Here is a 16,370-nt window from a genome sequence, read left to right as displayed (position 1 = left end):
CCCGTCGTTGTGGATGGGGGCGTGTTTGGCCCTCCATTTCCTGTTGTCCACGATCAGCTCCTTTGTCTTGCTGATGTTGAGGGAGAGGTTTTTGTCCTGGCACCACACTGCCAGGTCTCTGACCTCCTCCCTGTAGGCTGTCTCATCATCATCAGTGATCAGGCCTACCATCGTCGTGTCATCTGCAAACTAAATGACGGTGTTGGAGTCCTGCGCGGCGGCGCAGTCGTGGGTGAATAGAGAGTATAGGAGGAGACTAAGCACGCACCCCTGAGGAGCCCCTGTGTTGAGGGTGAGCGTGGCAGATGTGTTGTTGCCTACCCTCACCACCTGGGGGCAGCGCTAATCAGTATTCCAATTTTAGTGTTGTTTGTCTGGTGTGTATCTCAGTGAGAAGTCAGGACCCTTAGGCCTTCCTCAAAAATCAGATTCTGTTTGGAATATAAAAAAAATACAGAATTTGGGATTTTCTTATGTATTTTTAAATCTGCAGTGTATTTTATTGCCCTTGTCCTTGTCCTGCCTATCCCTTGCAAAAAAAGGTGTTAAGCTATTTAACCCTAATCCCCAACCCTAACCTAGCTTCATGTCCAGACGACGGTTCAACCCTAACCCTAGACATAACCCTAACCCTTACCTTAATCCTAACCCTAGCTTCATGTCCAGACCACGGTTAAACCCTAACCCTAGACATAACCCTAACCCTTACGCTTTTTTTATTTGTACTTTTATTTAACTAGGCAAGTCAATTAAGAACAAATTCCTTTTTACAATGGCGCCCTACAAAAAAGGCCTCCTACGGGGACGGGGGCTGAGATTAAAAAATATATATATATAGGACAAAACACACATCACGACAAGAGAGACACCACAACACTACATAAAGAGAGACCTAAAACAACAACATAGCATGGTAGCAACACGTGACAACACAGCATGGTAGCAACACAACATGACAACAACATGTTAGCAACACAATATGGCAGCAGCACAACATGGTAGCAGCACAAAACATGGTACAAACATTATGGGGCACAGAAAACAGCACAAAGGGTAAGAAGGTAGAGACAACAATACATCACACGAAGCAGCCACAACTGTAAGTAAGAGCGTCCATAATTGAGTCTTTGAATGAAGAGATGGAGATAAAACTGTCCAGTGTGAGTGTTTTTTGCAGCTCCCTCCAGGCGCTAGCTGCAGCGTACTGAAAAGAGGAGCAACCCATGAATATGTGTGCTTTGGGTACCTTTAACAGAATGTGACTGGCAGAATGGGTGTTGTATGTGGAGTATGAGGGCTGCAATAGGTATCTCAGATAGGGGGGAGTGAGGCCTAAGAGGGTTTTATAAATAAGCATCAACCAGTGGGTCTTGCGATGGGTATACAGAGATGACCAGTTTACAGAGGATTATAGAGTGCAGTGATGTGTCCTATAAGGAACATTGGTGGCAAATCTGATGGCTGAATGGTAAAGACATCTAGCCGCTTGAGAGCACCCTTACCTGCCGATCTATAAATTACGTCTCCATAATCTAGCAAGGGTTGGATGGTCATCTGAATCAGGGTTAGTTTGGCAGCTGGGGTGAAAGAGGAGCGATAACAACAGAGGAAACCAAGTCTAGATTTAACCTTAGCCTGCAGCATTGATATGTGCTGAGAGAAGGACAGTGTACCATCTAGCCATACTCCCAAGTACTTGTATGAGGTGACTACCTCAAGCTCTAAACCCTCAGAGGTAGTAATAACACAGGTTGGGAGAGGGACATTCTTCTTTCCAAACCACATGACCTTTGTTTTGGAGGTGTTCCGGACAAGGTTAAAACCTCTACAGGATCGGTGGGTCCCCCGTGGGACAGTTGACCTAACGTAGGCTAATGTGATTAGCATGAGGTGTAAGTAACAAGAACATTTTTCAGGACATAGACTTATCTGATATTGGAACTGAAATTCTTGTTTATCTAACTGCACTGTCCATTTTACAGTAGCTATTACAGTAAAATAATACCATGCTATTGTTTGAGGAGAGTGCACAGTTATGAACTTGGCATAATACATTATGGCCTTTCTCTTGCATTTCAAAGATTATGGTACAATTCTTTCAAAATGCATGTTTTTTTCTTTGTATTCTCTTTTTTAGATCTAATGTGTTATATGATCCTACATTAATTTAACATTTCCACAAACTTCAAAGTGTTTCCTTTCAAATGGCATCAAGAATATGCATATCCTTGCTTCAGGTCCTGAGCTACAGGCAGTTAGATTTGGGTATGACATATGACATTTAGGTGAAAATTGGAAAAAAGGGACGGATCCTTAAAATTGTTTTTTAAACACTCTACAACAAAGCTTTCTTAGTGTCCAACAAGCTTTCTCTGCCCTTAACAACTTGGGGCTAGCCATTGTAAGTTCAGAGTCACTCGCCCCAAAAGAACGGAGAGGGGTGGGGGTACCTGTACCAGACAGGGGGAGACAGGCCAGGGTAGACGGTGAACAGATCGCCAGGTGGAATCCAAGCAGCAGTGCAGCAGGCAACGGGAGTAGGTGTCACACCCACTTGGGAGAAGCTTTTTCGGAAGACAGATTCCTTGTAGAAAATCCCAGCTAGCTAGCTAACGTAGCTATCAAGTCTCTGTCCACCATTTTTTCCCACATGGAAAAGGAGGTTGTTAGTTGGCTATATCTCTTCAGTTTCGGCAAATGGTCCTTTACGACATCCAAACAAAGTTGTCCTGTGGCTGTTGTATTTTGGAGATTGCGAGGAGGATATCTTCTGATGTGATCAAAGCAACAATATTGTTTCTTATTGAGGTAATTTACAATTGAAGTGTCATTGCTGCATATCAGTTCAAAATAGAGATGAATCCAGGGGTTACTGTATTGTAACGACCTCTGCACCGATGGGGGGGGCTTCAAAGACCTCTGCATTTGGGTGGGAGAGGCTCTGAAACTCTCCTGCCATTGTTGGGCTCAAGAGCTTTGACACCTCTCACTTCACACCTCAGTGCTAATCGAAGTTGCAGTCAGATCTGTGCTGTCCTTAACTTAGCATTCTGTCCTTATAAAGTAATATATATCATTGTCATTTATTTTTCTTCTTGGCTTTAAAACTAGCTTCAGACTAACATTACTCACTCAATTCCAGGTTTGATGGTGTTTTCAGGTTTCTTGTGTTTCTTTTAGTGGTTGTTCGTTTGCCGGAGCATTTGCTGTAGACCTTGGAAATAAGAATCTTTGGTAGTAGGAATCCTTCAAGGTAATATTGTCCAAAATCAGGTTGTAGGTTTGATTTGGAGTGAAGGTTATGTTGTACCCTAACCCTAGCTTCATGTCCACATCATGGTTCAACCCTAACCCTAGAAATATATATATATATTTTTATTTTATACAAGGCAAGTCAGTTAAGGACAAATTGTAATTTACAGTGATGGCGCTGGGCCAATTGTGCGCCGCCCTATGGGACTCCCAATCACAGACGGATGTGATTCAGCCTGGATTCGAACCAGGGACTGTAGTATTGCAGTATCGCACTGAAATGCAGTGCCTTAGACCACTGCGCCACTTGGGAGCCCAATAACACTAACCCTTACATAAAAATGAATGACTTGTCAATAAGGGAAACTATATGTCCAGTACACCTACAGTATTTCTGCAGGATGATCCCTTACTGAGTTGTTACCCTTCATTCTTACTTATTTCAAATGCTCGACAGGGATATTCAATTCATTATCATGACTTAAACCTCATTAGCTAGTAAAATAGCATCTTGAATTCCTAATTGGGTCCAAGGGGGAGAGTTGGTATGATAAATAAGCAAGGTAATTAATACTGTGAGTATCAGGCTCTATTGCAGATTTCAGCTTCTTATGCCTCTAATACCTCCTTGGTTTGCCACAAATCACTTTGCATATTTAAACCACAGATCCAATTACAGCAGGTTCAGAGTTGGTGATAAGCATGCAGCATGCCGAGGTAGAGTGGTGTGGTATGATAGAAATGACTGCTCTGTTGCAATAATGAGAACCCTATCATAGGATGAGTGATGGAGTTAGGCTGGAGAGCATCAATTGGGGCAGAGCATGAGTAGTGTGTGTTGTTCTCACATGGGACATGTGATAAGAAAACACCTACACAATTTTAATAGAGATGATGACTGGTGTACTGTCCCTTCACAGTAACCAAGTGGTATACTAATAGCAAGCATTTCATACAATAGGCTGCATACGTCACCAACACCCACATATCTAGTCTATTCTCAATGCACAATAAAGATAATTGAAAGTGATTATTACCTAAGACATCTCTGCACAACACCAGCATATTGGATTAGTAATTAACCATTTCCTTCAACTCCCATTACCATCCCTGTCACCCTGTGAAACTTAGGTAAATCATTACTACCCAACCCAGGAGAGCACGTCTTATTGTATGACAGGTAATTTAAGCATTCTATTGTGCTGTACATTATTTACACAGAGCAAATGTTGCAGCAGAGTGCATTTGCAGGGCAGCCAGACACACTCGTACCTGCACCAGACTACTGCAGCGTCCGTCCGTCCAGCCCTGAGAGGAGAGGACCTACACTCAAACAAAAAAAGTGATATCTAGAACCTAAAATGGTTCTTCGACTGTGCCCATAGGAGAACCCTTTGAAGAACTCTTTTGGGTTCAATGTAGAACCCTTTCCATAGAGGGTTCTACATGGAACCCAAAAGGATTTCCCTGCAACCAAAAAGGGGGACAGCCGAAGAACCCTTTTGGAACCTTTTTTTCTAAGATTGTAGCTACAGATACAAGCTCAGCAGCTTTCCACTGACAACTCTTTGAATAGTGCCCACCTTTCATCTTCCCTCTTTTTTTTCTTCTTTTTTTTTTAATGCAGACTGGAAGTGTTTCATCTGGGAAGGCTATATACTGATATTAAATACCTGGAAACGTACAAGGCAGCGAGAGCTAGGGAAAGATGGATAGATAGGCAGACAAAGCATTGACATTACATTTTTGGAAAAATAATAAAGAAGAATAGAGACTCATGTTCCATGTTTTTTGTCCAATTTTTACCAAATGGAACGTTTTTGTTTCATTGCATGATTGCTGCTGTAGTTAGTTGTCACGCCCAACAACACATATAGTATATCCATAACCAAACGAAATCACCATGGGCATTTTGTCACATAAGGATCCTCCTCCTCAAGCCTGAGAATATGATTTTATGCCCTTGATCAACACCAGTTTTACAGCAGCCTTTGCGTCCCTGTGTGACAGCTGTGGAGACATGTTTTGAGGCTCAGATGCAAATAGAAAAACCCATACCCTTTCTCTCTCCGGTTCCTCTCCTACCGTTCCCTCTCGGATTCCTCTCTCTGTTTCCCCTCCTCCCTTTCTCTCTCTGGTTCCTCTCCTCCCTTTCTCTCTCTGGTTCCTCTCCTCCCTTTCTCTCTCTGGTTCCTCTCCTCCCTTTCTCTCTCTGGTTCCTCTCCTCCCTTTCTCTCTCTGGTTCCTCTCCTCCCTTTCTCTCGCTGGTTCCTCTCCTCCCTTTCTCTCTCTGGGTCCTCTCCTCCCTTCCACTCTCTGGTTCCTCTCCTCCCTTTCTCTCTCTGGTTCCTCTCCTCCCTTTCTCTCTCTGGTTCCTCTCCTCCCTTTCTCTCTCTAGTTCCTCTCCTCCCTTTCTCTCTCTGGTTCCTCTCCTCCCTTTCTCTCTCTGGTTCCTCTCCTCCCTTTCTCTCTCTGGTTCCTCTCCTCCTTTTCTCTCTCTGGTTCCTCTCCTCCCTTTCTCTCTCTGGTTCCTCTCCTCCCTTTCTCTCTCTGGTTCCTCTCCTCCCTTTCTCTCCCTGGTTCCTCTCCTCTCTTTCTCTCTCTGGTTCCTCTCCTCCCTTTCTCTCCCTGGTTCCTCTCCTCTCTTTCTCTCTCTGGTTCCTCTCCTCCCTTCCACTCTCTGGTTCCTCTCCTCCCTTTTTCTCCCTGGTTCCTCTCCTCCCTTTCTCTCTCTGGTTCCTCTCCTCCCTTTCTCTCCCTGGTTCCTCTCCTCTCTTTCTCTCTCTGGTTCCTCTCCTCCCTTCCACTCTCTGGTTCCTCTCCTCCCTTTTTCTCCCTGGTTCCTCTCCTCCCTTTCTCTCTCTGGTTCCTCTCCTCCCTTTCTCTCCCTGGTTCCTCTCCTCTCTTTCTCTCTCTGGTTCCTCTCCTCCCTTCCACTCTCTGGTTCCTCTCCTCCCTTTTTCTCCCTGGTTCCTCTCCTCCCTTTCTCTCTCTGGTTCCTCTCCTCCCTTCCACTCTCTGGTTCCTCTCCTCCCTTCCACTCTCTGGTTCCTCTCCTCCCTTTCTCTCTGGTTCCTCTCCTCCCTTCCACTCTCTGGTTCCTCTCCTCCCTTTCTCTGGTTCCTCTGTTCAATGCTGTTTTCATGCATCTTTAACACAGGAGGGTTAAAGATATGGTCAGGTGCAACGGGCCTCTGAGAATGGACAATACTTTATTGAAATGCAAAATAACTACTAAGAGGAGGGAGATGCTACTGCTGTTAAGTGACAGTGCTGCCAGTCATATATTTCATAAATGTCCTTGCTTATATTAATTTTCTCATGGGCCGTACTTTTTCTGAGTAGCAATTTATATTTTTCTTCAGCCATGTGTAAATTGCGCATGCTGTGAAAAAGTACTTTGCTAAATCCAATTCAGAGGGGGAGAGTAATTCTTTCTGGTCTGGGAGGGTAAAAGTAAACACACACACACACACGCACTTACACACCACACACACACACACTCAAGAAGGGACTGTCGAATCCCGATTTAGCCTTCTTGATCAGTGCGTTATTAGGACTTCTTATTGCTTTTCAAAGCCATGTTATTTGCTCTAAGAGAGAAAAGAAAACATTGATCTTACATTGTTCATAACATTCAGCTATTCCATTTTTGTTTTCTCTCCCATGACTCACACGATTCATCTAGATTCTAGATGTTATTTTGTCTTTTGAATTGCAAAAGACAAACTTATGATTGGCATCATATCATGTTATCATCCATTTTTCTTTTTTGCAGAAACAAATTTGTCATGATTGGCACACAATTTATCATGCAATAGTTCTCTCCATGTTTTTCCCAAGCATTTGAGACCAGAATAACAACAGCCCTGCAAGGACATTACTGGGTGGAAAAACCTAGTCTTTCAATTTGACACCATGCAGGCTTGTGTTTTGTGACCCTCACTGTCTTCCATCTGCATTAATTTGACATTCTCTAATCTGGTTGTCTCATTTCCTGCCAGTGACAGGGCTGTGGTAGCCTGCTGGCATGGACACAGAGAATGAACTGTGAGCGCGGCCTATTACAGGTCACCTTGAGCGAATCTTCTATTTAATGGTGAGAGGCTGGCTACTTCCATTCCAAACATGGGCTATGGTTTGCCAGAACTCATGGAGATGTGTGTGTATGTGGGAAAGAACCATTCACAACGTAGTATGTGTGCATCCACAGAACCTCGGAAAAGAGCCATGTTACCTGCTAAATTGAGCGTCTAAGGCTTTCCAAGTGGATGGCAGTGAAACACAGCAAAGATAGCACAGTACATTCAATTGCAGTTTCATATTTCGTTTTAGACTAGCACGGCGCACACACACACACACACACACACACACACACACACACACACACACACACACACACACACACACACACACACACACACACACACACACACACACACACACACACACACACACACACACACACAGCACAGATTGCTGGAGAGGGAAAGAGTGTACCAACTACCCATTGAGATAGAATACATGCGGTCAGATCCTCTGGAGACTACTTCACATGTGTTTATTACAGTAGACAGCAAGTCTTGGCATGCTTACGGCATATAGTGACATTTCTAGTGAGATGTAGCGAACATTTGCGTCTGAGCAATAGCAGCTTCATCACTGGTGAATAGCCATTTATTGGTCCCATATGGCCCCTGTTCACATCCATTAGGCACAGAGAATCTAAGATCCACGCAATTGTAGAATGTCAATGTTGTGTGTAATTGTCATGCATGGGTTGACACTACAGTATGAACCTCTATAGCAGGGGTAATAAGTCCTAATTCCTAATTTCTACTGGCTTTCATTTCGCTTTCCAGAGTCCAAAGAAACTGATTTACTCCTCTGTTACTCCTCAGAAACTGATTTACTCCTCTGTTACTCCTCAGAAACAGATTTACTCCTCTGTTACCCCTCAGAAACTGATTTACTCCTCTGTTACTCCTCAGAAACTGATTTACTCCTCTGTTACTCCTCAGAAACTGATTTACTCCTCTTTTACTCCTCAGAAACTGATTTACTCCTCTGTCACTCCTTAGAAACAGATTTATTGTGGACTCCAGGTGTTGTGACCTGTCCAAATCTTGGGTTCCTAAAATATTAAGAGCTCACACAAATGTCTTTCTCTGCAGCCCCCACGAACCAGGCCTCCCAAGCCCCATTTACTCTGGTTTGAAGTGTTACAACCCCTGAATGCCACAGAAAGTACATTGTCAAATATCATGACAGTACCTTATCTTTCCTCAAAATGCAATGACAAATAGTTTATAACCTCAGCAAACTTGCAGGCGCTTTCAAAAGGTCAATGTCTCTAGCTAAATAAATGTGGGCCAGACCTATCAGGTTGCAGGTTGTGTGGCACCTGTGTTCTGACAAACCCAATGTTTAGATTACTGTACAGACAGGAAGATGGCACTGGCAGAAACATGGCATGGTATGGCAACTAAAATAGTGCGTTACTAGCAGAGCCCCTCCTGTTCCTGCCTGCATTACCCCTCTACCCCCTGGAACGACGTCTCAGCAGGATTCCTGTTCTCTGCCAGTTAACACAATAGTGGGAGAAACAATAAGGAAAGAGATCAGGGACTGGCTCATGACCTGCTTAACATAATGTGCTTTTCAGGGAGAGATGGGATATTTTGTGCTTTTCAGAAAGCACACCATCCCACCCAACCTTTATACAATATCACAGCTTCCATGAGACACATAACTACACAAACACGCACACACAAGTTCTGAAGCCATTTGTCATTAGGGCAGCTGACTTTGTTCTCAGTGATTGATAATGGAAGAGGGAATGGAAATACAGAAAACAATTATATCCTGGCATGGCTCCAGCAGCCGTCACCTGATGAGGCACTATTCATCTCCAACCATGTTATTCTCCATCTCCCCCTGATATATTCATGACGCAGAGATGTGGTCTCTGAGCATGCAGCGTGTGTGCGTAGAGATGGAGTCTCGGAGCATTAAGAGTGTGGCAGTCACAAACTGAGCCACACCGACTGAGCTTAAAGAACGCTCATCAGTTTTACATTACTTTTGTTTAAAGCCACCGAATACACCTACCAGCTGGAAATAACCAAGCCTATTTGCATTTTTATTTGATTTTAATATATTCTTCAGAGGTGACGATTTCCAAAAATAGAGTATATCCAGACTCAAACTTCTCCTGTTCACGTTGCTGCTGCTCTCAACAAGCAACATAAGCAACGAACAAAGTGGATTCTGTTGAGTAGTGTGGTTTTTAATAGATCAAAGGATGAATCTGGGTCTTGTCTTATGCAATTAAGAAGATGCATTAAAGAGAACTAACCCCTGTGGGCTGTTGTTGTTTTAGCTGATGGCCTACTGCTTCCACTTCTAAATAAAATCAGGATTATCATTGTGCAAACATGCCCCGTTGTCATACAGGTTCAGAGATAAAGTTTATGTCTCTCCTCAACTCCTGCCAAAGGCTGTTCTCAACCACCAGCCTTGAGTCACGAAAATCCCACTGAAACCATACGGTATTATTGAGAAATCTGGTCAGACAGAGAGATTTGGAAAGCGAAGGTCTTTAATTTATTTCATCCCATTCAATTAAACTTAGTCAATTACCATTGTTTAATTATTCTATTACAATTATTTCTGCCAATTAAACCTCTAGGCTGTCTCCAACGGAGCTTCCAATCTCTATTGCTGTTATTTGCAGTCACTTCTCAGTCAAGCTAGGCTCAAACAACACTTCAGATAGCTGACAGGGTGATGTACAATGCACACTCTGAAAAACACAATGTTATGCATAAAGGCAGTGTGTGGGTGAAGTATATCAAAAATCCTAATTAAACCCTAACGTATAATGGTAACATTTGGCAGTCTCTAAAATTCTTTGCATGTTGTATTGAAAATGTTTAAACTAAATCCTCTTGCTATTGAGATGAGGTGGTGGAATGAGTGAGTCAGTCATTAGTAGAGGAGAATGGGCTGTGTTGTCTCCTTTCAATCAGGGGTCAGGAGGTCATCCAGGGTTCAGGAGAGGTCGTGTTAGATAATCTCTCCAGGCTTTAACATGATCGCTGAATTATAGCATGAAGTTGACACCGACTCCTCTCCAACCTGAATTGAAACTCTTTTAAATGTCTATCTGGGTTTTGACTAAGAATATGGGTCTCACTTGAAATCTTATATCTTAGAAGACAAATCTACATTTCTATCCAGTTGGGAAAAAGTCCTTTGGCTGTATTTGACTAATCTTTGAATATTGCACAAGGTAAGGTGATAGCATTATTATTCAACCTAGTCTCATGGGTTATATGTTCCATAGTATTACTTTCATCAGCAGGTGATATCCACTACTGCTCTGCAATTACATTCTCTAGTCGTAACACATTTTGAAAACGTAATGGCATATACGTTTCTCTCTAAAAACTCCGCCAAATGGGAAACATTTCATATTTTCCTCCTGATTCACATATAAACTTTCCTTGTCTTTGGTCGACAGACAGGCCTAATTATTGGATTGGTCATACTTGTTGTGTTGTTAGTGTTAGTTGTAGGGGCAGACCGCTGAGGACAGCAGGTGGGGCATCCTGATAGGGAGATGTTCCGTAGGCAGAATAAGACAGCCAGCCTGATGAGGGGGATGGCGGGGGACGGTGTCCTGTAGGCAAAGTGAACCAACCTCCTGATAATTACATGAAGGGACATTATTCAGACTAAGACGGAGGGAGGGCCCCTGGAGGCCTTCTCATCCTGATAATGTATTTATCTAGTCTCTCACACAAGCTAGGGACCTCTGGGGCCTCACTCAATCAAAGCACAAAACTCACGACAGACATTACTTTTGTTTATGGTAAACATATTAATAGCTGTCACATGTAATACACTTGTGATATCTTGCATAAAGAGATACCATCTACAGGATGTTGATATTGAGATAAAGCCTACAACATACACAGGAATTTAAGAGGCCAACAACGGGCCTACCAACATACAGTAGCTACATAAATCATTGTTGATTGTACTAACTTTGTCATTGATTAACCTAAGAAGTTATTTTGAACAGTTTTTACTTGTTTGCTTTTGTTTATCTTTTCCTAGAAGGAGGAACGTGTGAAGTGATTGCGGCTCACAGATGTTGTAATAAGAACAAGATTGAGGAGCGGTCCCAGACGGTCAAGTGTTCCTGTCTACCAGGGAAGGTGGCAGGGACCACCAGGAACAGACCCTCCTGTGTTGACGGTGAGTAGAGGAAGACTAGCAGCCCAACTCCCATTGGTATTGCAGGTGCAAGGGTAGCCCTATCACTGATTGGACTCGCACACACAGATGCTGCTTATAGAACCAGTTCTTGAATATTTATTTTATCAGGGTTGCATAAAAGTAGTACAATATATAACTTGGATTGTATATGATGCTTCAGCCTTTCCCAATAGATCTGGGATAGCATTTCTCACAGCAGGTGGCCAGTAGAGACAGAGATGCACCATCCCTTTCTTTTGATTAGCTCACTGCAGAAGTATTAACCTGAGAGAATGTATAGAATGTATATAGAACATATGCATTCATCAATGGCATACAGTACATTCCCGAGAGAAGTTGCAATGGTTCTTTGTGTATTATGCATCTTGTTTTGATTCGTGCCAGGTCTAAGACAGGTCTAAGACACAGCCTAAGGAGTTGTTGTTTAATAGATGCACTATAAACTTTGTTCGATCAGACTCCTGGCAACAAACCACGGTGACCCTCTTCACCGTAAGGAACAGGTCCAAGTGGAAAAGCACTTAGACTAGGACAGCCAAGAACACTCAGACGTGGTCATACTCAACTATCTAATTTTGTACTGTGGAAATGTACTGTTGCTTTATGAATTGTATGTATTGGCTTTTTGACAGATGAGACACAATTTTAGCATCTCTAGTAAAGATCCAACAGAAGACAGTAGTAGCCTGTATTACTGCCTATATACTGTATTTCTTCCTATGCTGTGGGGCAGAGAGAAAATGCTAAAATTGTATACTCATTTTGCCATGTGGTGATGCTAAATTTTTGCAGTTTTAAAGCTAATCTCCTGCAATTCTGCACATTTTGCAATGACTTATGCCATGTTAATGATCTCTGAGTGAAAGTGACTAACAAAATAGTACCCAGTCGGTATTCGGCCGTAATTACTATAGTGAAGTGATAACGCCCGAGAAGCCGGTTTTGGAGGATATATTGGCATGGGTGTTGTTTCATGTCGGGCTGGTAAACGGTGCCAATATATCCTCCGAACACCAGCTTCAAGAGCATTATCACTTTTATACAACAGGTTACCAACATATTCAAATAATGATTGACATATTTTCATTAAAAACGTTATTTGGAAACTATTTCATCCTTCCACGAGATATAGTCCCTACACAAATCTAAGGTTTCTACCCAGGTTCTTCACACTCAACAGTTTCCCATGTGTATCAAGAATGGTCCACCACCTAAGGGACATCCAGCCAATTTGACACAACTGTGGGAAGCATTTGGAGTCAACATGGGCCAGCATTCCTGTGGAAAGCTTTAGACACCTTGTAGACTCCATGCCCCAACATATTGAGTCTGTTCCGAGAGCAAAAGGGGGACAACTCCATATTAGTGTCACGTTCCTGACCTTATTTCCTTTGTTTAGTCTTGTTTAGTTGGTCAGGACGTGAGCTGGGTGGGCATTCTATGTTATGTGTTTCTATGTTGGGTTGTCAACTAGCCTGATATGGTTCTCAATCAGGGGCAGGTGTTTTACGTTTCCTCTGATTGAGAACCATATTAAGGTAGGCTGTTCTCACTGTTTGTTTGTGGGTGATTGTTGCCGTGTCTGTGTTTGTGCGCCACACGGTACTGTTTTCGTTCGTTCGTTCGTTTGTTCACGTCGTTTATTTGTTTTGTATTTTGTCAAGTGTGTTTTTTGTCTTCGTTGCTTTAATTAAAAGATATGTATTCAACCCACGCTGCGTTTTGGTCCGATCCATGCTCCTCTTCAGACGAGGAGGAAGACGAGCGTGACAATTAGGAAGGTGTCCTTAATGTTTTGACCACTGTTTTACATTTTTTGGGGTCACTTATGTTGCTTATGCCTGGGGCCGGCCCTGAGAGCAAGCATCACTTCTCACCTGCTTGTATTCTTCTTTAGATTCTAACCATTAGGAAATGTTTCCACAATTACTGAGCAGAGTACACAGACAGAGAGGGAATTTGAGGTCTCTTTTGTCTGTCAGGACTGACAGGGTATTTTTCTCTGTCAGACGTCCAAGATGTGTTGGACATTTACCCTGTATTTAAGGCAATTTTCTCTTTCCAGAGCAAGAATATGTCCTGCATTAGTTACAGCTATGCCCCCTCGTTCAATTAACATGTCTAGACGTCTGGCTTTCTCTTTGATTTGAAATGTAAGAAATGCTATACAGTGCCTTGCAAAAGTATTCATCCCCCTTGGCATTTTTCCTATTTTGTTGCATTACAACCTGAATTTAAATAGATTTTTGGGGGATTTCATGTAATGGACATACACAAAATAGTCCAAATTGGTGAAGTGAAATGAAAAAAGGTGAAACGGAAAAGTGGTGCGTGCATATGTATTCACCCCCTTTGCTATGAAGCCCCTAAATAAGATCTGGTGCAACCAATTACCTTCTAAAGTCACATAATTAGTTAAATAAAGTCCACCTGTATGCAATCTAAGTGTCACATGATCTGACACATGATCTCAGTATATATACACCTGTTCTGAAAGGCCCCAGAGTCTGCAACACAACTAAGCAAGGTGCACCACCAAGCAAGCTGCGCCATGAAGACCAAGGAGCTCGCCAAACAGGTCAGGGACAAAGTTGTGGAGAAGTACAGATCAGGTTTGGGTTATAAGAAAATATCAGAAACTTTGAACATCCCACAGAGCACCATTAAATCCTTTATTAAAAAATTGAAAGAATATGGCGCCGCAACAAACCTGCCAAGAGAGGGCCACCCACCAAAACTCACGGATGGGCATGGAGGGCATTAATCAGAGAGGCAACAGAGACCAAAGATAACCCTGAAGGAGCTGCAAAGCTCCGTAGCGGAGATTGGAGTATCTGTCCATAGGACCACTTTAAGCCGTACACTCCACAGAGCTGGGCTTTACGGAAGAGTGGACAGAAAAAAGCCAATGCTTAAAGACAAAAATAAGCAAACACGTTTGGTGTTCGCCAAAAGGCATGTGGGAGACTCCCCAAACATATGGAAAAAGGTACTCTGTGCAGATGAGACTAAAATTGAGCTTTTTGGCCATCAAGGAAAATGTTATGTCTGGCGCAAACCCAACACCTCTGATCACCCCGAGAACACCATCCCCACAGTGAAGCATGGTGGTGGCAGCATCATGCTGTGGGGATGTTTTTCATCGGCAGGGACTGGGAAACTGGTCAGAATTGAAAGAATGATGGGTGGCGCTAAATACAGGGAACTTCTTGAGGGAAACCTGTTTCATTCTTCCAGAGATTTGAGACTGGGACGGAGGTTCACCTTCAAGCAGGACAATGACCCTAAGCATACTGCTAAAGCAACACTTGAGTGGTTTAAGGGGAAACATTTAAATGTCTTGGAATGGCCTAGTCAAAGCCCAGACCTCAATCCAATTGAGAATCTGTGATATGACTTAAAGATTGCTGTACACCAGCGGAACCCATCCAACTTGAAGGAGCTGGAGAAGTTTTGCCTTGAAGAATGGGCAAAAGTCCCAGTAGCTAGATGTGCCAAGCTTATAGAGACATACCACAAGAGACTTGCAGCTGTAATTGCTGCAAAAGGTGGCTCTACAAAGTATTGACTTTGCGGGGGTGAATAGTTATGCACTCTCAAGTTCTTTTTTTTTGTCTTGTTTTTTTGTTTACAAGAAAAAATATTTTGCATCTTCAAAGTGGTAAGCATGTTGTGTAAATCAAATGATACAAACCCCCCCCCAAATATTTTGTTAATTCCAGGTTGTAAGGCAATAAAATAGAAAAAATGCCAAAGGGGGGTGGATACCTTCGCAAGCCACTGTAAATACACCTAAGGTTGCTTCAGTGCTAGTCACCAATCCATCTTCAAGTCATATACTGCTCTCTCATATTGCCTCCGTTTCCACTGGGTAAGACATACTCAGGTCACCTTATGGTTTTGTTGCCTGCAGCATCCATAGTGATTGGTAAGTGGTGGTGCGAGATGGAGCCCTGCCTGGAGGATGAAGAGTGCAAGACACTGCCTGACAACTCAGGCTGGATGTGTTACGCTGGGAACAAGATCAAAACCACCCGGGTAAGATAACCTCTCATTACAATTTGAATCAGAGTTATATTGGAGGGGGGATAGGTACAGGCACGGGAGATTTGCACCAACAGACCAATATAGAGTTTTAAATTGACAGACAAAGGCACAAGGTATTGACTCAAGAATATGAGAACTGTCTTTTCTTTTTTAGAACACCCAACAACCTGCAAGCAAAGGATACCTCTAACTTTAGATGGGCCAACTGCAAAGGTCAGCTTTGACATGTTCCATCTTCCATGGAGCTGTTAATGTATACCATCTTACCATAAACCATCTAATAATCAAGACTATTATAGCTGCACTGCAATATACTGTATCGCAATATCTGAGTGCTCTCCCTTTTGTTTGTTTCAGATCAATCCAAGGACCCAGACATTCAGCTTACCTTACAGTTATACGTGTGAACTTCCCTGTATAGAAAGGTGTGAATTCTCAAAGAAACTGCTGCTCAAAAGGCACTGAGGAATGATGCAGCTGAAGCATAGCAATGGGGAACCCAGTGATTTCACAATGTTGTAATTTGATGGAACACTGCATTTGGATGTACAGCACATCTGAACTGTGTCTGATATTCGTCTGAGAATCTACTGCCGCCACTGTCCCAGCTCTTCGTTCTCTGGTATCAGCAAGCTCAGACAGACTCGGCGAAAGAGAGAGAGAGACATTTCTGGGTTACTTTGAGGAAGTACTTGCCGTGGGGCCTCAGGATTCTGTATATACCATGTTTCAGTCTCTTCATGTGAACAAGGACATTGTCTACAGTATGATGGTGGTGAGATGTA

General features: G+C 42.9%; 1 protein-coding gene across 1 annotated transcript in view; it reads left to right on the top strand.

The window, feature by feature from the left end:
• LOC120058626 (chemokine-like protein TAFA-1) overlaps positions 1-16,050 on the top strand; it is a 41,828-nt gene extending 25,778 nt beyond the window's left edge. The window contains exons 2-4 of the mRNA XM_039007384.1: positions 11,377-11,517; positions 15,452-15,576; positions 15,943-16,050. Coding sequence (XP_038863312.1) covers positions 11,377-11,517; positions 15,452-15,576; positions 15,943-16,050 — 374 coding nt within the window. The remainder of the gene's footprint in view (positions 1-11,376; positions 11,518-15,451; positions 15,577-15,942) is intronic.
• Positions 16,051-16,370: the final 320 nt, after the last annotated feature.

Source organism: Salvelinus namaycush, chromosome 14 (genome assembly GCF_016432855.1).
Source record: "Salvelinus namaycush isolate Seneca chromosome 14, SaNama_1.0, whole genome shotgun sequence".
In the NCBI taxonomy this organism is placed as follows: domain Eukaryota; kingdom Metazoa; phylum Chordata; class Actinopteri; order Salmoniformes; family Salmonidae; genus Salvelinus; species Salvelinus namaycush.
The sequence above is the reverse complement of the archived record's forward strand: the minus strand, read 5'-3'. Positions and strand labels throughout refer to the sequence as shown.